Here is a 24,562-nt window from a genome sequence, read left to right on the forward strand (position 1 = left end):
GTTACACATTCACAAACAGAAAGCAGAAGGATCAGCAAAAACAAACAACAAGATATTCTCATTTATAATCCAGGATTAAAATCCTGCAGTATTAGTTTCATGGAGTTACTTTCAGAATTGGTGTAATAAATATTCTAGAAAGTTTCTGTACTATAAAAGTTAAGATTTACATTGGTTAGTTTCAGTTCAAGTAGAAGGTGCTTAAACACTGAACAGCAAAGAACAGAGTTCTTAGTAGGAACATTAAGAAGACTCTGAACAGGCACGTTATTTTTAGGAGCACTCTATGATTCACTTTATTTTACAACATACAGACAGGTGTCAAATAAAAAGAAAAGCTGTGGGCTCTGTTATGTTATGGGAGGCATTTTACTGGCATAGTGTGTCCACTGGTTCCCTTGAAAGGAAAACAAGTCAACACTGCAAGTCAACACAAAATTACTCTAATGGATCACTGTTACCCTGTGGCGAAACGTTTCTATCCTGAGTGGTCTCTTCCAGGATGAGAATGTCCCCATCCACAGGACACAAGGGGTTAATGAATAGTTTGACAAGAATGAAAACCAAAAGGAAAAAAGTAAATCACATGCTCCGGCCTTCACAGTCACTGGATCTCAACTCAGGTGAACACATACGGGAGATTCTGGACCAACATCTAAGACATTACACCACTATCACCACTTTTTGGAAAAATCGTTTTCATTCCTCCAGTATAGTTCCAGAGACATGTAGAATCAGTGTACTTAATGTTCCTACTAAGAACATTGTTCTTTGCACTCTGAAGCTGTTCTGGCAGCGGTTGTGGCCTGACACATTGAGACATGTAATTTAAGTTTTCTTTGCCCTTTAATTTGTCAGCCATATGTAAATTCTAATTCGTAAACAATATACTAACAGCCATTTCTCTTACCATTTGGCCTGTACTGCAGACAAACACATCCTCCTCCTCCTCCTCCTCCTCCTCCTCCTCTTGGAGAAATATGTTAAAGTTGAGCATAGTGAGATGATGAATGAATGCTGCACTCTGGCTGCCCTCTGCTCTGTTATGCTACTCTTCTCTCTGGCTGCTTGTCTTTTTTTCCAGTCACACTTAACTCTACATTAAGCTACTGCACTAGTGTGAGCTTCCCTATGTATGTTACTCCCTATCTTAACACACACACACACACACACACACACACACACACACACACACACACACACACACAGAATAGGAAGTGGAAGTGAGAGTGCTGCATGGCCCTGTCTCAGTATGACAGTGTGTTAAACCACAGTGACTGGGATTGTAGTCAATGCTCAGATTAAAAAAAAAAAAAAAAATACTGCACAGAACCATTGACACACATGAATACACTCACAAACACCATATTAGGAATAATATTCCATACAGAAATTATTAGAAAACAAAGCATTCGAGATATATATATTGGGTAAGATAGCCTGCATTCTCTTTAAAACGTATAAGTAGCTGTACTTTTAGACAAGTTAAAGTTCAGCAAACAATAAAACCATATATTAATTTGCATAAAATAAAAGAATAAAATCATACAATATAGTCCTGTATTGCAATATGGCCATTTAAAAACTGCCCCCGCCCCACACACACACACACACACACACACACACACACAAACTCTCATAATAAAGCTGCAAAAAGATGCAAAACATGAAACCTCTAAACAGGGAGAGTCATGTTAGTGTGTATATGTACACAGACTTGAGTGTGATTAATTTATTTTGGGATTTAAATGTGAACACTGTGGTGACTCAGAGGTTTTGGATTAGCTGGTGCTAATGAGGTCCTCTGTGGCCATCGCACACAATAACAAACACTTCTCACATGGTATTCTGCCTTAGTTCACTTCTACACATGCACAAATATACACATTCACTTTGGAAAATAAGGTGACATTATTGGATATAACTGATCATAGCAGTAATTTGATAAGTCATCCTAGTTCTCATACTGAAAAAAAAATGTATTGGGCCATTATCCATTCATCCATCTGCTTCCATCACATCCTGTGTATGGTCAGGTTTAAAAACCTAAAAAGCATAAAACTTATGCTAACCCTTCTGTTGAGTCATTTAGAACAGAGGTTCCCAACCACCGAGCCAAAACAATGCAGGCACAATGAGAGCATTAGGCTTCCCCCTGGGTGCCATAACAAATGAATCAGTGAAGTAAAACTATTGAGAAACACGTCTTCTAGACAACACACACACACACAGCATGTGAGCTTCAAAGCACATACACACATCATGATGAAATCATATTGATGATTCTCCAGCTCTGTAACCATCTCTACCAACAAATCATAATCGAAAATAATCATTTCATCCCTGCCAATAGTGTTTCCTTCTGTTTTTCCTTTAGAAATGATTGCTAATGTTATCAGTGATATTAAACTAACAGCTATCAGCAACATCATTACTGCACATTCAGATTGCAATAAGACTAAATGACCACTAGGGGTCTACATGTGTATTAAAACGTATTAAAATGTAGTGGAAAATTGCATAAACAAGGACATTCATTGTCCTCCCATATATGAGAGAGAGAGATGGACAGACAATGAGTTGAAAATAGATGACCAGCTTAACCTACATTTCCACACAAATGCCTGCAGGCAAGATGCATCTACTCAGAACCTAATAAGCACATCTGTGTCATCTCTCTCTCTCTCACACACACCCCCTCACACACAAACACAAACACACACACACACACACACACACACATCCACACACCTTTACAGCCTTCAATGATCTGCCTAAAGCATGTGTGCCCATTCCTGTCAGCACATGTGATCCCACTCTGACCTCCAGGCATGTTTGCATCCACATGTATATCCTCGAAATCCTAGGTGCTACAGCTTCACTCTGTACTGCACATTACAACATGTATAGGAGCGCGTGTATAGAACCAGCATAAAGCTGACCTGCAGGAACGTTTTAAAACGAGGGTGGTGCTTGGACAAGTGTGATTTAGCAGCAGTCAGTACAGCTTACAGATCTCTATTTCACACTTCGATGAGTTTAACCACACTCTCACTTTGGCTGATTGACATGCAATTAACCTTTCAGGCCTTAGCTATGCATCCCAAACCACTGATGAAACCAAACATGCTCGCACACACACTCACACAAACACACAGAAACTCTATACTTAAACATCATGCCTATATATGTTGTAATATGTTGCCTATATGAGTCCACCGATACTCTATAGGCCAGAGATTGCTAATATGGACTTTAAAAAAGTTGCATGATTGCAGCATTTATTTTTTGAGCATAATCCTTTAACAATTAGGCATCACATTAGGCAAATCATATTTATTTCTTGCAGTTAATAAAGTTTTTTATTCATTCTTAAACTGTGTGCACACATACTGTACACACAGAAAACCAAGTCAGCTGAAATGCGCATCTTAAATGTCTTGTATTATATTAAAAGCAACTAATTTTATTAAAATTCCTATTACATTGAAGTATCATACAGTGACAGTATTTAACTTGTTTATTAAAGTTCATATAAATGACCACTCAATTATGTTTACAACTATAATGTCCTAATAAACAACCATAATAAATAAGTTTGTAGTTTATCATCATCTCCATCACTGCATTATCATTTTTTTTTTATTTTGTGGATTCTCTGACTGTTTCACTTGAGGATTCCCACAGCTAGATGGCAGGTAAAAAAGGAGACAGCACCTGTGCACTGACTGAGGCAGGAGCTCAGTGTTACATCACATGTCTGTGTGTATGTTTGGGTTTGTGTCTGCCAGCTTTAACTCTTATCCCAAATCCACTACGACATGAGGTTTGTCCCAGCATGGCTGTAAATTCCTTTCTTATTGGCTCTGCTTTTCACTCCATTAACTACTCATCAATGAAAGACTGGACTCCTGGTCCAAACAGTGTTTTCTTTCATTTAACCTCCCTCACCATGTGCCCATGTCCCACATTCTCCTCCAAACTATGCTTGGTAAGAATGTGTTTTCGTTCAATTAGGCAAGAGTGTATGTAATTTACTGATATTAATCAATCAAACACCACTGGCATGGTTATTTCTAAGGACTGCAAAGACAATGTTACCTTGTGTAGTCAAGCAGAGGCCTTCCTGTGTCTACAATTTTCTGACATTAGTATTTAGCAGGATGATACATCTGCACCAAAACTGCACAGGTCATTACAACCAAAGCTGTAAGAAGTCAGAGTGGAATTCTTCTGACTTACATACCTAAGACCCTGTCAGACTTAATTTTGTATCTAAAACAGTCGAGTTTGTTGGTGATTGTTGTACATTTTGCTTATGAATGCTGATTAGAGTTTGAGAGCAGCTGGGAACAGCTTTTAGCAGCAGCTGGGACTAACACTCTAATCCTGACCTCTCTGACCTGTACCATGGCCTTTCAACTTGCCCTGTCCCGTCCTCAGGCAGAGTTTGGTAGACTTTTTATGAGCTATTAGCAACAGCACAGCATACAACTGACCCAACAATCACAACTAAACACACAGAGTAGAAGCTAGAAAGGCCACACAGGCAGACAAGCTGTAAAACTAAAAGCATTTACATCATATACAAACACACAATAATGTAGGGTTTTCCTGAAACTGCAACCATCCTCTCCTTTAGTACCTACAAACGCAAATGAATAATTCAAGGTCATCAGGGCTCCAGAAAGCGTAAAAGCACAACAGTCCATATGCTGTACACGACCAAAGCAACTTGTCAGGCCTCCACGTGTTCCTCCGACCAGATGGAAGTACACGCAGAGGGCTCTGGATGACCTAATCCCCCGGGCTAATGAATAAATCCCTCATTAATTCCTGCTGTGCCATTGGTTGTAGCTAATTAGTAGGTCAGTGCATGCCTCTGTTTAGCTACAATGGTAGTGGTGTCAGAAGTGGCACGGTGGTTGACGCAGGATTTATGCAATAGGTGGCAGAGTCATGCTGCTCAACCATACTGCTGCAGGAAGCTCAGAAATTAGTGACACACACACACACACACACACACGCACAAAAAAAAAAAAAAAAACCCTGGGGACAGGATGCAGTGCATTTACACAGTAAAGCCACACAGGCGATGTGGTAAAAATAGAAATGTCTTCAAGTATAATATTATATCATATAAAAATATGCATCATTGATTTAGTAACAGACTACCAGCAAAACGACTGCTGGATTAAAGGATACTAGCTCAATAACAATAACAATAACAGCTCAACAGTCCACAAATGTAAACTATTTAATAATGAAAAGGTTAAATAGTTTTAACATTTTTAATACTGAAAATTAGTATCTGTAAAAAAATTATAATTTTTAAAATCGGTACAAAATTTTAACCGTGAAGTCAGCTGTGACCAATTAAAGTTTGTTATTGTTATTAATTTAAAAAAAAGTATGGTATAAAAAAAGATATTTAAAAAAAAAAAATGTATGACAAAATTTATATCATATTTGCTCAGCCTTAATCAAGATATAATCATATTTAGAGTGCAAAAATCAATATAATTTTTCTATTGTTTTTCAAATTATACTTTTAAATTATATTTTAGTTAAATTATACCTTAGAATTTGACAATGCCAGTTTTGCCATGTTTGTTGATTCAACTATTCAGTTTAGATTTTCATAAAGTTTTCATAATATTCAACATTTTTTACTAGATTTTTTAAAATTCATTAAAAAGCTAATCTGCTTTGATGAGCTCTAAAGATACTTCTTAATTTTCCTCAGTCCTTGCATGCATGTACACCGTGCTTCCCCTAACCTTAAAATAATAAACTCTGTTCCTCTCATGTTACAAATCACTGTTATTGCAGGGAACAGTATTACATATGATTCACACCACAATGCAGTTAGTTGTGAACTTCACCTAAACTCATGCATGCACAAGCATAAAAAAATGACAGTACACTGTATGATTACAACGGTTCATACAGCTGTCAATGCCACAGCGAGTAGATTACTGCACGAGTCATGTCAACTTGTCCTACAGAAATAAGCAACATGCTATAAGTCTTGCTCATGAGTGTGTGCCCACGCAACATTCAAGTCGCTCACTGACTACAGTCTTCACTCGTTCTTTCTCACCCACTCATACAAGAAGCAAGGAAGAATAAAAAAATGCTTTGTCTTTGGAGGCTGATAACAACCAAGAAAGGTTAGAAGCTTTGGTCTATGGTCTAGACAAGACAAAAACTGCCAAAGTTTAGCAGAAAGGTTTGGCGCTTGTCTCCTAAGGACTCTAAAAGGAGACAACAGCTCTTTGGTACAGACTAAACAACAGCTATTCAGCCAGGCCCGTCCCCTGAACCTCACAATAACAGACAATAACAAGAGAAAGAGCGAGGGACAGAGGGAGGAGCATCAAGACACAAGTGGGGTTATGAGAAAGGGTTGCAGATCACATGGTGTGCTAACATGCATCGTCAATAGAGAGACTGTCATCAAATGCTTCTTTGAAGATCAATAAGAACTGATGAAACCATCATGGAATAGTGGTTTAAAGAAAAAAGAAAAAAAGAAAGAGTTAAACTGATATTTTACTATGCATGCGCATTTCAGGCACAGCCAGATTTTTACTTTTTTGAGGCAAGTACAATTAATAGTAATATTCAAATAAACAACAAAAAGAAATGAACGACTACACAAACCACTAACATTCAATTTTTTTCTTACAGAAAAGTCTTCTTAAAAAATACCAGCTTTACCTAACAACGTTTGCATTGTACTTCATTCTCAGTTATAATTTGAAAGAACTGCCACACAGGACATCATGTGTAACATTTAACCCTTTTGGTTCTTACATTGTAGAACAATCAGTAACTCAGTCAGTGACTCAATCAGTAACAATCAGCAACTCATCTGATTAATACAGATAATTAGAAAATCAGACCATTTACTGTTTTTTTTTTTTTGGTCAAAGTATTGACTTATCCTGGCTTTCTACTGTGAAAATATTAGGACTCAGGATAAGCGTCAGTGATTTTCCTAAAATAAATGAGGCTTAATTAGGCCAAAACAAGCAACGTGTCAGTACACTCTTTGAGCACTGGTATCTGTCCTGAATATACTGTCCTGAAATGTTGAATCAGTACAGGATCAAATTTCTAGCTCACTGCAGTGTTTATGATGTGAATAAATGTTGAGTTGACAGCAAACACACATCTTCCACATCAACACTGCGCATAACTTAAGTTTCATGTAACTTGATGACAGAAGCTTGTGGAGAGGTGACTCAATTACTGTGAGGAGATCAGTATTAAATCAGGTATCGATCAGGAGCTACAATACAGATATTGGTATTGTATCAAGAATGGAAAAAGTGGGATTAGTTCTTCCCCTTAATCAACTACATGAGAGGTGTTTGAGTAGGAAACAATGCTCATGCTTGCCTTACAGCACAAACAGTGACAGTCTCACAAATGGAGCACAGAGCCCCTTTCAGCAGCTTAGAAACACAGAGACTGGACATTTTCATGCATCTGATTTAAAGACGTGAGTCAGGGCCTCATTAGCAAATGTGACGCTAGTAACCACACTGACATAACATACACTTGTCTCTCAGTCAGTGAGGCCTTACTGCTCGTCTCTTTTTTCAGAGAGCATGTGACATTACCTTCAACACTGCAGAGCTGTGAAATCCACTGTGAAACACTGTCATATTAACCTTTTTTAATTAACATGTGATCTCCAGTGACAGCCAAGATTTATTTTAAATTGAAATTGAATAGATTTCTTTCACTAATATGTTGGACTATTACCACTTAGATTAAGTTCCGACATTACCCAGAATGCCATATGACTACCTCCTGCTAGTGGAGCCAGTGGTAATTAGCTCTCACGTCATCTTTACCTTAAGAGAGTGACGCAGGAGCACTTTATTCCTTTAGTCTTTCCAGCTCTCACACCTCCTCATCTGTACACTGTGCTCAAACAGATCAGGCTCAACTTTCTTGCTAATACCGCTGTCAATGCCATCATGCTTGTCATCTCATAGATCGCTAACTAGTCGAGCCGAGGAACTCTGGGAAAGCGTCACATAGCTGCAGTGCATTCTGGAACTTTGAGTCCAACCTTCGCTGTCTCCACTACCTCTCTGCTGGAATTCTCATTAATATGACAGTGAATGTCGTTGGAAAATGTGTCAGAAGATAAGCGCTTGCTTTTTTAGTGAAAGCTCGCCGTTATCCTTTATGTTTCAGATAACATTTTTTCTACTATTAGCCACTGTAACGGCGCTAGCAATGTGCTGTCAGCATGGTACACAGCCACAATCTTCTCACAGGAAAAACTGGGGGGGGACAACAAACTACCACCAGAATTTTAAATACTTTAATATAAACATATTTCAGGTAGAGTTTTTCAACTTCTAGAACAACGTCATTTTTAAAAAGAAGCTAAAATTTCACACATACCATGTAACAAGAACATGACAAGAACAAACAAGCCAAATTCTGGAGCACTTCGTTTTCATTCAGTTCCCCATGACTATCTTTAGAACTTACCAGGTAGTGAGGGCTTCTCAGGTAAGAGAACATGTCCCCTGTCTGGGTCGGGGCAAATGCTGATCCTCGTCAGGAAGTAGCGTATCCCACCAAGATGGAAGAGGTGAAAAAAAAGAGCTGCTTTCCAACTCAAAGCCACCAGGAGCGAGGCGGATGTAGTTATGAGCTTAGAGGGAGCATCTTAACAGCTATATTTAGTGCCATCGGAGTTCACTTTAAATAGACTCCCTCATTAGGACACTGTCCTTCACCATTTAAGAAAAGGGCAAGCCACAGAAAGAGAGTTAGACAAAGAGAGGAGTGGAGGGAGCAAAAGGAGGACTGGTATCTCAGAGCGCTGGGGGTCTGTCAGCACCACACTGAGGTCAAAGGTCACACTACCAAGGGTCACATGAGTTGCAGTTCACACGCTCCAGAGCAGGAGGGTGGCGTTTGATCACCTGCAGAGTGAATGAGTGTGAGGGAGAATACTCATGAGGATCTTGCAACTGAAGGAAATGAAAGAGTTAATAATGGTTTCTCGTTTGCCTCTTGTGTTCTGGGAAGCTAAACATCCCCCAGTGCCAAACAGATGACGGAATACAGCTTGTCTGACATAGGATCGGATTATGGAGATTACGTGAATGACCGTGTGTAATTTGCATAACTCTGAGGCCAGTGGTGGACTACAGTTTGAAAACAAAAAACTCTATTCTTTTAGAGGCTTGCGTCAGAAAAACATGGAACACATTGACATTTCGTCATCACACGTCTTATTTTAACCACACACCAATCAAATCCATTAGCAAGTTGTTTTTAATTCAAAAAATCAATGCTAAAATTCATGATCTAATAACCTAAACAGCACAGCAGATGATGATATTTAGGTCATATGAAGTACACTCACACTCCTCAGAAATAGATTTCTGACACAAAAGGTTTAGTTTCTTAACATCAGTAAATGTTTCTTAAACTCAGTAAATCAGTAAATCCACTGTGAACAGTAGCATGGGAATTTAGGTAGCATTATAACACCACCTTGAAACATAAAAATATTACTTGGTACCAAAGATCTAAAACACATTCAGTTTTTTTGACTTATTTCCTGGTTCTACAAAGAAATAAGATGCTTTCTTCAAGGTAAGCATTTCTGATCCAGGGCTGAGATCCAAGGAGCTGTACCTTAGCCACAGCCTGCGATTCCCAGCCCTGCTACAGCTACATCAAAACACAGGGCAGCTGATAACTATCTGGATGACTGATCAATGGGTGGGAGATTATTTGATTTAATATAACTTAAGAAATTCACATGCACTGAAAGCTAAAATCTTTAACTGAATGGAGGTTTCAATAAGAAAAAAAAAAAAAAAAAAAAAAAAAAAAAAAAACATTTCTACAACAGGTTTTTTTTTTTTTTTTTTTTTTTTTAAGATTATTAAGGACAATAGCCCAGAGACATCTCAGAGACATCTTCCTTCATATCAGCAGTGATTTTCACCTGGCTTTATCTAAATTACCCTACGCTGGATCCTAATGGCAGTTCCTATCACTAGTTTGCTGAGGGTTGGCATGGTTTGGGAGATCCAGGTTAATACAATATCTATGTATGTGAAGATATCCACACATATTCAAACCACACATATTCAAAACCACTCACAAAATTACATGAGCGGAATTCAGGTTAATTGCAACCTCAGTAGTGTGTATAATTACTGCCTTCATCAAGCAGATTTAAATTTCCAATCAGCACAAGATGAGATAGCAGCACATTGTGAGTGTGCATACATCAGAGAATGAGAGTGTGTGTGTGTGTGTGTGTGCGCAAGAGGAACTCTTTACTTCTTTTGTCTTGTTCCTTTCTTCTCACTCAGGAACCTGATGAGGGTCAGATAGCACCACTTCCCATTTTAGCACACTTCACCATTCTATTCAGCATTAAAAATGTTTAAGAGCAACTCATTCCTCAAGTTCACTCTCTTCTCATAATATTTATTCACGATACATCTGAAATACAAGTGGAAGAGCCCTTCAAGATCCACTCACTATTAGGTCTAGTGTTTGAGAGTTCACCAGAAAGCTGAGTAGCTTCTTCACTCATCTCGTGGAATGAATCTGTGAAATCTGTGTTTGTAAATTTGCCTTGATCGGTGGTAGAATCATTTTTCCCCCCTGGCTGGAGAATTTCATGTGGGGTATTTGATAGTCGGTTGACTCCAATGAGTGCACACACACCAAAAGAAAGAAAGAATAATAGCTTGAAGTTAAAAAAAGACAGAGAGCACATTCAATCACAGACAGGATGTGATGTCACATACGCAGAACAAGGAACAAACCCAGACAGGAAACAGTGTGAGACCGGCTGCGGTGTCTGGGCCAGAGGTGAAAGTCTGGTGAAAAATAAAACACAGAAGATGTGCTGATAAACAAAGCCACGATTCTCATCTTGTGGCTGAACTTCAAGTTATAATGATTATTAGAACAGGCTGAGGTCAAGTGAAGCAGCAACACAGACATTAACGAAATATATTTGATAAAATTACCTTTTTATTGCTCTATAGTATTTAGTAACAAGATATAACCAGTAAACAGGGAGACTGAGGAGACAGACCTGCTGGTGTGAAGGCATATTAAGTGTTCTGCATACTTTATATAGAACATTATGTAGGACAGCATGTGAGTTTACTGAACATCACCATTTAATTCCTTCCCCAAACTCCAATCAACTGCCCAACATCACACTGCATTTACTATCAGCAACAATTACACAGCAGGATTTATTCTCGATACAGCCCAAGCTACAGCCTGAATTACTCCACAAACTCAACATAAATTATGCTTGTTAGGCTTTCTGCTCTTTTTCTTTACCCTGTTTTCAGTCAGAACACAGAGACAAAAGGGGACATCAGTAGACTAAGATGAAGAGAACAGCAGGCAATGATTAAACATTCATTAAACTAAAAACAGTGTACCATTGTCAAAGTATACGGCTATTTAGACCTACCTCTAAACTCTGCCCATCTGAACTTTAAATGGAAATGAAGTATATGTTCACGTGTGTAGGCTTCTCTTGGTGCTATGAAACAAGATTCTTACAAGAAGAGAAACTATTACCATTCTGGCAATGACAGTGCTATCTATAGATTTTTTTCCAGTGCTTTCCAGGATTTTTGGGATTCATGTCACATCCACTTTGGGGTTAAATACAAATGCAGAGATAGATATGGATATTTGAAACACTAAACATATAGATAGTGTCATTGCAATACACCCCTATTACAGAACTTAGCACATGAGAAGGAGAAGAACAATATTTAAAATAATAATATTTTGTTGGCAATTTGTTAACCTAAATATTATGTGATCCCTTCTATGTGAAAATGTCTTTAATTATTATTCAATTATCCAGTACCATATGCTTTGTCACAATTACCTACCCACATATCCATATACACACACACATATACATACACACACACACACACACACACACACACCCCAAAACCTCACTCTTGGCAGGTGTTCAGTGAGGAGCCTTTCACAGAACAAACAACTGCCCAAATTGGTTGAAAGGGACTGAACTCTCGCATCTCCCTTTCTATCATTCATTAGCTCGCTAACTCATGGGGCAGGGTAACGAGGCGGCCTGCTCCAAAAAACAAACCAATCATTGTGGAGACGTTAAAGAAAAAGAAAAGCGCAGAACAGCTCTTTGAGTGTTTGGACTGGCAGAGAAGCCATTAGACCTCCTATGTGCCTAAATAAAGGGGCATTTTAGGGGTACCCAGTGCCTGCTGGCACAAACATCACACTCTTTCTGTCAAACTCTAAAAAGGAGAGCTACAGCACCACACCATGGAGGACACAAAGGGAAGAAGAGAAAGTTGGATCTGAGAGCAAAAAGAGTACTGGGGTGAGTGAGTGACTACAGCACACTCTTTTAACAGAATCTGAGGAAGTAAGTAGTTATATAGGGACCAGGATGACACAAAATGGCATGAAGTATGTATAACTATATGTGTCTTCAAGCAGGTCCACAGATCAACACACAAAAATATGCTAAACGAGGTAGATGTGCATCTATTTGATCTGCCCAGACACCAGCTTCCACAAAGCGCTCCAATAAAAAGCTTTTAGAGGGGGTAGGGTGTGTTTGAGTGTGAAAAGCAATACGTCGATTTTCACGTCCTGCACAATGGAACCACCATTAATGCCAGCACACTTATCAGATGCTTACACAAGCTGTCCATGACCTAGCAATCCAGACAAAGACAAAACCATAATGAGTCTGTTAAACACACACGCACACACTGCAAGTTCCCCAGATTGATTTTCAGTATTATGCACAAATCTATCAGCCGACTACATTTAGATTTCCGCCTGAACATGCCAGCATTAAGCAATTAATGCACATTTCCAGTCGAGAGCTGCATTCGTATAATCAGATATATCATATTTACACTGTGAACACAACAGAACATAGGATTGGTTAAAGGCAGGTTAAGCTTCTTCGTGAACAGACTTTGATAATAGGAAAAGCAATTCAGCATGGTGAGGACAAGACAGTTCACAAACACACCTCCATCTCTAAAAAAGACTGATCAGTAGTGACATATATTGTCTGGAGCTACTCTGAAAAGCTACACATTTAAGGACAGGTTGTCTGAGATTCAATGTAGCATCGCTAGAAACAGCAAAGCTTTCCATGTTCCAGGTTGTACGGTTTGTTCCTTGTTACATCAAGCAGCTTCTTAAACTATTTAATCAGTATTTTTCATCCATGAGGTTTTTGGTTGAGGTCATACTTTTCAATGCAATGGTACTGTTTCTTATAGACAGATAGAGAGTACTTTATTGATCCCCAAGGGGAAATTTAGTGTATTATAGATTTGTATAAAGAATTATAGAGTCAAGTCCAGACTTGCCACCATTTTGTTTGAACAGACAACGAGAAACATAGTTTCAGCTATTACTATACATCCTTGTTTGACAGTCTGCAAATAGCTAGAACCCGCTACTGTTCTGAGAGCTCATGACTGCTCCAGACTTTCAGAAATTTGCTGCAGCCCTTTCTCAAAAGTACTTCTGATGGCACATATACATGAACCTGGCAACTAATCTGGAAGTGAGAATGCCCACTCAGACAGAAAAGCAAAAAAAAACGTGACTGACACTCAAGCTGGGCTTCTCAGGAGCAGATGGCCTGCAGGCTCGGATGAAGTGGAAAGGGGAAGAACGGCCCACATTGCTTTCTGAGGATTACTAAGAGCTCCTAGAATCAGCGCTTCACTGCTAAAATGGTATTGTTGCAAGCATGCGCGTTATTTACATGTGTGCTTGTTTACCAAGTAGAAAAGCAGAACTGCGTACCACTTCGTCTGAATTCCTCTTTAGCCTGAACATCAGCGCAGTATCACATTTAAACTCAATTTAAAATCTGTATAAAAAAAACTAACGGCCTGATTAATACATTCCACTTTATACAAATCAAGGCAATTTCATAATTTCTACTGTAGTGTCGCATAATCTGCATTTTACTGAATAGGGTCTTACACATGCAGACACAAAGTCACACTGCTCATAGGAGTCAGCGGGGGGTTTAGGGGAAACGCAGCGAGACACGGTGCACCATGGGACACTTCCTGCGCCCTCCAGCATTCCCTGAGCCATGGGGTCTGAAGACTGAACGCTGCAGGAACACTTCTTTTTTTTTTTTTAAAAAAAAAAAGAAAAAATAAATAAATAAATAAAATCTCTGTATTTCTGTCTGTTCATAGAGTATCTTTTAATAATCCTTCCAATACATAGTTGTCAAACAGAAGGATAGAAGGGAGAATCCATTGGATACAAGCAACACTGAGACATCAGTTTGAACCTGGGCAGTTATTTCATTAAACAACCAAAAGTGGAAAAGAAGAGAGGTTGATCAGATAATCCAATCGCAAACAAGAACACATGGTCCAGTGGCCTTGTACTTCCTATCTGGTGTTCTACACACACATAGAGGTGTTGAAGAGAAATGTTATATTTAGAATTGTACAGTCAGTAGTAATGTTTGTTGTCACTGAGCACTGTGTGTGTGTGTGTGTGTGTGTGTGTGTGTGTGTGTGTGTGTGTGTGTGTTTGATGCTTTGGATTAAAGTGTTCATAAAACTAATACTTGTAAATGCACTAATGTTAATGCCAGTCTGACGACAACACAACAAAATTTTTGTGACATTTAAAGAACTATGGACCTTTTAATAATATATCTTTTGTAAAACATACATTGTTGTAAGGGAAAAAAAACCAATGAATGTGCAAAACTATTCTTAGCAGAATACAACCTTTCCATTCAATCTAATCACAAAATATTCATGCTTTGTATGTTCTAGAAATCTGGGCTAAAACCTGGATTATAGAATCTAATTTACATTTTTTTTTCCATTTGGTTGATGCTTTCATTCAAAGCGACTTGCATCTAAGACAAGATGCAATCCAAGCATACAGATGAGCAGTTGAGGATTAAAGGCCTTGCTCAAAGGCTCAGGAGTAGCTTTCTGGAAGCCTGGGATTTGAGCCTGGGATCTTCCGATCAGTATTTTGTCACCCACACCTACAATCCGATTTTGCATTACAAGGACATGCTTACACATACTGCAAAAATACGCATAAAGGGTAAAAGGCGTTTTAAGATTTTGTCACAGTACCAAATTCATTCGTTTGATCAGTCCTGGTGATTGTATGTATACATGTGTGACAGAGCATCCATCCTGACTGCACCAACATGGAGGACTGGAGAGATGATTCCAGATCATTCCTGACTGCCCCATGCTCCTCATTGTCTCAGCCCCCACTTTTCATAAACCCAGAGGTGGAGCGTCCCCCCAACAATAAGCTCGGCTGCTCTAGAAGAGCCATTCACACAGTCTCTCTGCATTATAATGGGCTGCAGCATCACGAGGCCCAACACAGCAGCACAGCAGAGCTCACACAGAGAGAGAATGAGGGCGAAATTATTTCAGTGACTCCTCCTCCAGTCCCGCATAAGTCACTGAGGGAATAGAGAAGGAGAATAGCTCAGCTAGAGCCTTTAACATACCCCTGAACTCAACAATTTGAACGGTTAAATCCTCTTGGTTGGCTGGCTGATTCAGAGTGGATTGTTATATATATATATATATATATATATATATATATATATATATATATACATACACTTACACACACACACACACACACACACACACACACACACACACATACATACATACACACACGATACTTTGACCAGAAATAAATATACCCATCAAAACATGAACACATACACACTTAAGTCAATGACAGCACTAAATTACAGTTTCGTTAATCATAAGTTAAATAAATAGGACACCAGTCTTTCACTGGGCACCACACACACGTACACGCACACACCTAGGGGTGATTTAGAGGAGCCAATCCACCCATCAAAATGTTTTTGGGAACTGGGAGAAACCCAGAGGAAACCTGCATGAACACACGGAGAAACGTGAAACCCCACCGACAGTAACCCGAGCTCAGACTCACACTCTACTTGCTGTGCTACCTCGCTGCACTAATTGAAACATGGTTTCATTTCACATGCTTTGCAAGCACATGTTAGAGGTAGGTTAGCACGTGTAATTTGGATTTGCTACAGGCAAAGTATAACATAATACCTCTAATATAACGTTATATATCATATATCATTTTGGGGTGTTGCACATGAGCTCAGTCATGTACAATATGCAAATCGCTACCCGGAAGTCATGTAACCTCCATGCTAGTCTAGGTGGCTACCAAACTTAGATAAAGCTAACGATGAACAAAATAGTTTTGATTTAGTTTTGGCAGCATTGGCTTCTGTTTTGAGAAAAAAAAAAAAAAAAAGCTGAAAAAGTTTACTGAAATCCCACTCCACCTGTTACTAATGCACACTTAACTACATTACTAGCAGTTTAGCAAAATCCTGGGTGCTATGGGATATCTGGGCAGGTTTGACTACTGTTTAATAAAAACAGCTACTTTAAGCTACTTACAGTTAATTAGGTGGCTATTAGGGATGGCAGGAGGACACCGAGGTGTCTCTAGATTACTCTGCATTTTTATACTGTACTCCCTGGAATTTAGTGTAAGTAAAGTTGTAGAGATGTTCCTAGAGCATTAGTTTGGATTTTAAAAACTTTTCATCAGTCTACATAGTTTACTTACACTAATGATTTACAAGTGTGTTGAGGAGTACTTTACAACAAAACACAGGAAGCAACTCTTTAATTAGTATATTCCAGAGAGATTAAAATGTGAATGTATGATGCTGTTGCTTATCATGTGATGCACTGCAACATTATAAATATTCAATACAAAACAATAGTCTCTGTCAGCTGAGCAAACTATCAGCGCTGATTATGTAAGGGCCACAAAACACACACACACCCACCAAGATCAATTTCCTTAAAGTCCATTCAGCTTAAAACAAATGCATCTGATGTAATCAGTCCTCACGTATATCTCCAGGGCTGAATGCATCATCAGCTAAACAACCAGCACAAGCTACATCTTAACACATCCTGTATAGGCTGAGTGACAAGTCTGATTAGATTATTCATACACACAGCAGGAGGAACTGCGGAGAGACGAGCAAGGATTGGCAACAGAGAGGGAAAGAGGGGCGAACGAGTGTTTGTGGCTGCAGAGGAGGTTTGTGTCAGGCTTGACTTACCTTACCATACTTTAGTGTGGATTATGTTCCACATACATCAGAATAATTGTAATCACAGAAACACAAGCTTAGTGCAGGAGAAAGCGTGAGTGTCAGCGCGGCACGGAAAAGGCAGGAGATGCAGTGACAGCATCACAGAATCTGCCCAACTACAACACACATGCACGCGCAGGCACACTCACACACATGCACGTGCACACATGCATCACACACACTCCATTTCAGGTGACTTCATTGCAGCTGTTTCCCATTTTCCTCTTACATTAGGCCTATGCCTACTAACAACTCCTTACTTGCGTGTAACCTGTGTACTGCTGAGTATATATTACAAAGAAATCTCAGGTCTCTGAGCACATCCATCATTCATAGGTGACACTATGGGTGTGTGCGTGTGCGTGTGTGTAGGTGTTCTATTTTATTACAATTAGAAAAACATAGCTGAGCCAGTAGTATAAATCAAGGCTAAGAAATAGCAAAAGCAAGAAACAGAGAGCAAGAATGAGGGCAGTGAAGGCAGTGTGTGTGTGTGTGTGTGTGTGTGTGTGTGTGTTTGTAAAAGAGAGAAGGGATAGAAGGAGAAATATTTCTTTGATAGGTGAGCAAATATTAGATTAGGCTGTGGAGCACTTTCCTCTCGTGCGTGATCAGCAGGGCTTTACAGAGTTTCTTAACTAAGCCAGATTTGTGTGTGTGTGTGTGTGTGTGTGTTGGGGGGGCAGGAATGAAAGGAATGCTCAGGAGAAAAAGCAGGGGCCTCCTTTATAACGTGCACAGGGAGGACGATACAGGACTCTGAAGGAGAGTGACACTAAAGAAGAAAGTATTTTTTGCTGCCAAAATCCAAATTAATCTTTTAAAATTAAAATATTTTCAATTAAAAACAACAACAAAATAATCCACTTATTAATCCAACGCATTTAAAAAAAAATACTTAGTTTCTCTAACTTGGTATGCATGAGTCATCCAGATAGTGGCAAAGCAACAAACATGGACAGCTTTAAAGCAGAAAGGTGGGCTGAGCACTAGGAAACATGACTCTACAGTTTCTCCACCCTCTGCTAAAACAGAACGTTCACAACACGCAATGCAAACGCTTATATGATTACAGCAAAACTATCACGATCAGAAAAAAAAAACAGAGAAAAACAAAGAATACGTATGAATTATTAACACACACAGTTCGCAGAACATGAAACAAGCAAACAGATATTTTAGACACAAAGTCCATGCTTCCATGCAGCTGTTTCTTTTAAAACAAACATATATGATAATGGTAAGAATTTCTATGTCCTGTTTATGTATATTAGTTAATGAGACAGTATTTTCTCCCAGATGTGCACCAATCAGTAGTCAGAAAGCAGTGAGGCAAAAGGCCAGTGTGGCCTTAATAAACAGCAGCTTCTCCATTTTTTTTTTTTTTACCACCCAAAGATACCACAGTCATGGTTTCAATTTGCTCAGACGCCAGAGGCTTGTGAAGTTACAGGTCAAAGTTTACATAGATAAAGTCAATGCAAAGCTACAGTAGCTGCTATCAGAGGCAAATGCACATATTTCACCTTCAGTGAATTGCCTTTTCCATAGGGGGATTTTTACTCAGTTTGGTCTGAATGCTGCTTCATATAAAATAATAATAATAATAATAATAATAATAATAATAATAAAGTATAGTTTTCAGGTGTCTCCCAAAATCGTAAAAGAGTAGATGTTGACACCTTTGCTTTTTCTCTCTTAGAAGCAAACAGGCTGTTTTGTTACTGTGTCTTTAAGTTTCATGTATGCCAATGACCTCTGTTCTGATTGGCTGACATTGCTCTATGAGACTGACCAGAGTCCTCCAGCAAATGTATGCAACCTGAATACAAAACAACAAAAATTACAATAATGGATTAAAAAAAAATGGACTTTGTATGTGAAAAATAAACTTTACCAATTGTTTTGATGGATTCAAAGATATGTTTTCTACGTGGGGGCCTGGAACAGCTCAACATTTAGTCATTTTCAACTAAAATCTTCAGCTCCAATATTTCTGCTACAGGCCGCAGTAACAGCATTCCTAATCAATGAGCTGAACTGCTGTAGGCTAAACATCAGCTCATATGTAAATGTGTTCACGGTAGTGAGATCACAAGCATGAGGAATTCAAAATCTTTGCAGCTTATTTTCCCCTGTCGACTGTATGGACTGGGGAAACATAGCCATTTTGATTAAAAGTCCTGTTTTCACTGATACTGCTGCTTTTAGTGGGTGGTGGATAAATGCTTGTGTGCTTGTGAGAAAGAGGGAGAGCGCTAAAGAGAAGGAGTGAGAGAAGGCAACCAAATCCATCAAATCCTAAATCCACTGGCTGGCAGAGTGGGACACAAGAAGGGGACAAAAAGAGCTTAAGCCCAATCCTCTAAGAGCAAATGAGCTGCTCTTTTCCAGGGCTGAGCGAGAGAAAGAGAGCAGATGTGACAAAGATTAGTTTGATATTGGTCATGTTGAAGGTTTTTAGGGAAATGAGGAAGAGTTTTTTGTGTACCCCTTGATGCAAGAGTGGTCGGTTTACTAGCATTAGCATCTAGCACTCACAGACAAAGCCTGACCCTGACAACAAAGCAGAACACAAAGTTCTGTCCATAGCCCTATGCATCCTAGTGTCACCAGCTGTCTGTCTCACTCTCTCTTTCTCTATCTGTCTCTCTCTGACACAGACAGACACAGACACACATAGTGGGGGTGGAGGGGACAAGAGCCTGGTATGACCCATTTTCTTGCCTCCCACAATCCCCTTTATTCCCCCAGAAACTCTCGGCAACAAGAGAAGGAGAGACAAAGAGGCAGGGAGACAGAGACAGAGAGAGATGGACTACATAGCAGTTCACACTTTTTAGCTCTGTGTATATGCCGGGGGCGTTTTTGTTTAGAGATCTAAAGGCTCAATGCTCTTTTATAAATAATTCATGCACTACGGCATCTCATCCGTGCAAATGTGGCTATAAAGGTTTGCCACAACAGATCAACAGATGTTACATCCTATGAGAGACAAAACAGCAATGTGTGAAGTGTGAAAAACTGACACTTATGAAATAATGTAATGTAGCAGGAAGCGAGAGCTGTGAGAGATTAACCTGCCTTACAGCACCAGACTGGATGTTAGAAAGGAGAGAACAGTCCTCTGTAAGCATCTCAATAAACCATAGAGACAGAGAAAGGATTTGATAAACAGCTCTCCATTAAAAGCTGGAGTGTGTCGTGATTCACGTACCTGTGCTTGCTCTGTGGAGCTGCTGCTCAGCTCGTCTCCTGATTCCGAATCGTTACGCAACACCTCTGAGCCGTTTCCTGGCGATGATCCGTCTGTATCTGACGGTGACACTCCTTGGGGTTTCCCCCGGCAACCTGGCGGCTCCTTGGATGGCGACTCGGGCCTGGTGCGCGGCAGCAGCACTGCGTTGCCATGGTGATGGTTATGATGGTGGTTGTTGTTGTTGAGCAGAGCGAGCTCTGCGAGCACGTCTTTCATCCCTGCATTCTGATTGGAGTCCCTCAGCAGTAAGGGCGGAGTATGTTGCTCTGGTAATGGGGAAGGCGTGCTGGAAGGCGGCGGCCGTCCGAAGCTGACCATATCCGATGGTGCCCGGTGGTGCAGGTTTTCACTGGCTGAGGAGCAATGAGTTGTGGGTAGGGTGATAGGCAGGGTGATGGGGGGCTTGATGCGCGGTTTGGGGGGTGGTTGGAGCGCCCGCCGCACCTCACGCACATACTGCGCAGGCACATAGAAAGCCTTAGTGCCATCTTCCCTTCTCACCTGCCACCAGTCAGAGTTGGTTTTCCTCACCAGCATGTAGCACTCGCCCTGATGTATGGAAATGAGTCTGTCTTTGGCCTTGTACTCATAATCATACTCCACTTCCACATAGACCTGTCCTGTGGCTAGGCCTGAATCACTGCGACCCTCCATCTCAGACATGATTCACAGTATATGTGTATGTGTGTGCGCTGGGATTCAGAATGCGCAGGCTGAAAGGATCCACATCTTTTAAGGTTATCTATCCTCACGTCTCTGCAAGAGGAAAGAAGCAAGAGATGTGTTTAAAGTATAGTCAGAAATAACGAGGTCAGGAAAAAAAAAACCTTTTGTAATATTTGTTACAATTTGGCTCAGAAGGACAAACTCTGGTCTCTGTAGTGCACCCGGCTATAACCATGAGATAAAATAAATGATGTGGACTGCATCTCTACTTCAACCAAAATCACTCACAGAACTTATCAGTGTTAAAACATGTGACGTTATTCGCTTGCACACAAACCAAAATCTGAATAATTGAGCATGCACCAAATCCATTTTCAACACAAATCAAGAGGTTGATAACAAACCTCAGAGTATCTGCTGATTCCACTTACGGATCCAGTACACAGTAGCCCAGCCAACTCTGTCAGATCTCAAAATTATGTTACTTGCTAAGTAATAAAAAGCTTCAAGATCACTCATGCCCTGTTTTCACGAGCAATATCTGAAATACATCAGTGGATCAAACTGGAATGCAGGTCATATCTGATCTGATATCCATCCAGTATCAGATCATAAACACTGAAAACACCCACGACAAAATATTTGTCAAAATGACAACACACACATCATGTGTTTTCGCATCATGTCGGGATTTGTCTGCCACCGTATTTCTCTGATACTCATCAGAGCACGCACACGCTCACAGAAAGGAAGCCATGTATTTTTCTCCTGTATCCTCGAGCACTGAGGGGATCTGCATGGTAACACAATCATGCGTGAGGACACCATGGCAACAAGCATATCAGTAACTTAGTAATCAATTTACAATGACAGGACCCACACAAGCACATGCACACAAGATACACACATACAAACTTACAAAAATGACACATCTTGAGTGACGTTTTCCAGAGCACATCCCAAATTTTGTAGACCAGACACCCATACCCTCCTCTAATCATCACTGCTAACCAGCATGAACATTTAAACAGCAGTTCAATTGTTATGTTCCCAACACTAATATCCCATCATGTCTGCCTGTTACAAAAATTGCTGCATGGAAGCATAGCTACACAGACATGAGGAGCTCCCATTGGTCACACGTGAGTTAAATATACACTGACATGTTCACAGAAGGGATCTGCAGCTGAGTGACTGCAGCAGCAGCAGGTCCAGCTTTTGCATCTCTTCTTTCATTCCCTTAATCACTCAGTGGATTAAAGAAAAAGACTCACTGTCTGGACTAATGCATAGAACAATTTTCATCCACAAAAATACCTGCACTTTTGTGAACTGCCTGTAGACTCTTAAAAACACTGCTGATCAGCGTCTCATGTTCTTTCTCTTGGATCAGTTTTCAAATCCTCAAACTCTCCCCAACACACATGAATGGCTTTCAATGGCTATGCACGATACAAATAGCAACCAGTGTCTCTGAATATGAGCAAACAAATACATGCATGTCTAACAGTCTATCTATAACTGGGATGCTAAATGTGAGTTCAATGTCTTACACCCTGGCACTAAAAATAAAACTGGAGACCGCGTGAAACATGAAACTTAAAAAAAGACGCTACCCACTGTACGTAATTACATACTGTAAGAAGAGACGCACAAGCCACCACTACTCTCACTGACTAGTGTGCTGTTAATTAATTAGAAACATACTTATGTAAAATGCACAATAATGGCACTCAAAAACTGGTCACCTGTTGATTCTGAGCATTTGAAGTGGTGAATAATGAGAGTTTTGTTCTCTTGATGCAGTCCAACAACTTTATGAGGTCAAGAATCAACTAATAAAAAGCTTTCCACCTGAAAACTGATCACTGTTTGACGATATGAAATACACACCCGGAGCAAACAAGCACATACGAGGCACACCATATACATATACATACACATACACATACATACATACATACATTATATATATATATATATATATATATATATATATATATATATATATATATATATATATATATACATATATATACATATATATATATATATATATATATATATATATATATATAAAATAATTCACCTTTCAGTAATTAAAGTAAATTTCACTACATTTTTTCACATAGCAATTGCAAAATAGCAATTATGCTTATATTCTTATTAAGACATTTTAAATAACATTTTCATTCCGCACTGTTTTAAGTATGTGACTGGTATGTTTTGTGTTTTTGAAATGTCTTTTCAAAAAGTCGATGACATCTTTACATTTAACTGATCTGATAGGGTTCTATAGATAAAGTTTTAGCTAAAAAAAAAACATGATCTATCTAAGTAGCTAGCTATCGAACTGTAACCTTTATTAAGCTACGGGATGCCAGCAACATTTTTCACCTGACCTTCAGCAGTTATCTTCTAATTCTGTCCATTTGCACATAGTAAGTCACAATATAGTGACTTTATAAAACAATCACACCTCTCTACAGGATATAGCCTGGTTATAAAATGGCATTAAAGTTCTGTTAAAATAATGAAAAGGTCAGAGTTTCTATTAAAGCTATTCATAGCACACTTCCTGAAAGACGTCAGCATGGCGGTGATAAGACTGCGCTGCCCCAAAGAACTCTGTACCATGCGTCAGTTTACTCTACTAGTGCTCCCTCGCACAAGTCTCCTACTGGGAGCCGGTATGTTATAAACGGGACAAACATCTGGTTGCACAGTGTTGATAAAAATGACTGCATCTGTCAGATCATAACTATGCCTTATTGGGAACAGCTGAGACTGATTAGCATTGTAAATGGGAAAAAAGTGCGCTCAGCGACTGAGAGGAAGTTATTACAGCTCTCATCTACGAATGCTTGATTTTGACACCAGACATAATTGAGGTCGATTCCAGAAGCCAATACTGCAGTAATAATTAATATGCACCGTATATGCCAGTTTATTAGTTACGACCCACTTTCAAACAATCCGAGCATTCCAATTTCAATGTCACATGACTCCGGTGTGTGGCATAAACCGCTTTTAGCATCAGTGCTCAAATGAGCACTGGGATTGGCAAAAAGAGTGAACTTGGCATGGCAGTTGGAGCTAGGTGTGCCATTTCTAGCATTTCCCAAATGGCTATCACTCTGGGTTTTTCACACACAACCATTTCAAGGGTTCACCAGAAACAGTGTGAAAAGAAAACTACCAGTAATGATAATCCTTCAGATGCAAAATCACTGCAGGGATTGCGCATACAAACAGACAGAACACAGTCAAGCAAATTGACCTTTTTATTGCACAAAATGCCAACCGAAAACGCATCACTTAAGGTATTTGTCTCAAAGGGGCTATTTAACAGCTGCAGACAATGTCAGATGCTGAGAATACTCATCTCCGGA

At 39.5% G+C, this 24,562-nt stretch overlaps 1 protein-coding gene across 9 annotated transcripts in view; it reads right to left on the minus strand.

The window, feature by feature from the left end:
* arhgap12b (Rho GTPase activating protein 12b) overlaps positions 1 to 24,562 on the minus strand; it is a 46,770-nt gene that overhangs the window by 17,574 nt on the left and 4,634 nt on the right. For 6 of the 9 annotated variants that reach the window (XM_026915220.3, XM_026915222.3, XM_026915223.3 and 3 more), the window contains exon 2: positions 20,463 to 21,260. In XM_026915220.3, coding sequence (XP_026771021.3) covers positions 20,463 to 21,167 — 705 coding nt within the window. In that variant the 5' untranslated portion in view covers positions 21,168 to 21,260. Of the gene's footprint in view, positions 1 to 910; positions 1,065 to 8,520; positions 9,301 to 20,462; positions 21,261 to 22,089; positions 22,288 to 24,562 lie in introns of those variants that run through there. The other 3 variants (XM_026915221.3, XM_034309428.2, XM_026915227.3) reach the window with 3 other exon arrangements.

The sequence above is a fragment of the Pangasianodon hypophthalmus genome, chromosome 12, assembly GCF_027358585.1.
Source record: "Pangasianodon hypophthalmus isolate fPanHyp1 chromosome 12, fPanHyp1.pri, whole genome shotgun sequence".
NCBI lineage: Eukaryota > Metazoa > Chordata > Actinopteri > Siluriformes > Pangasiidae > Pangasianodon > Pangasianodon hypophthalmus.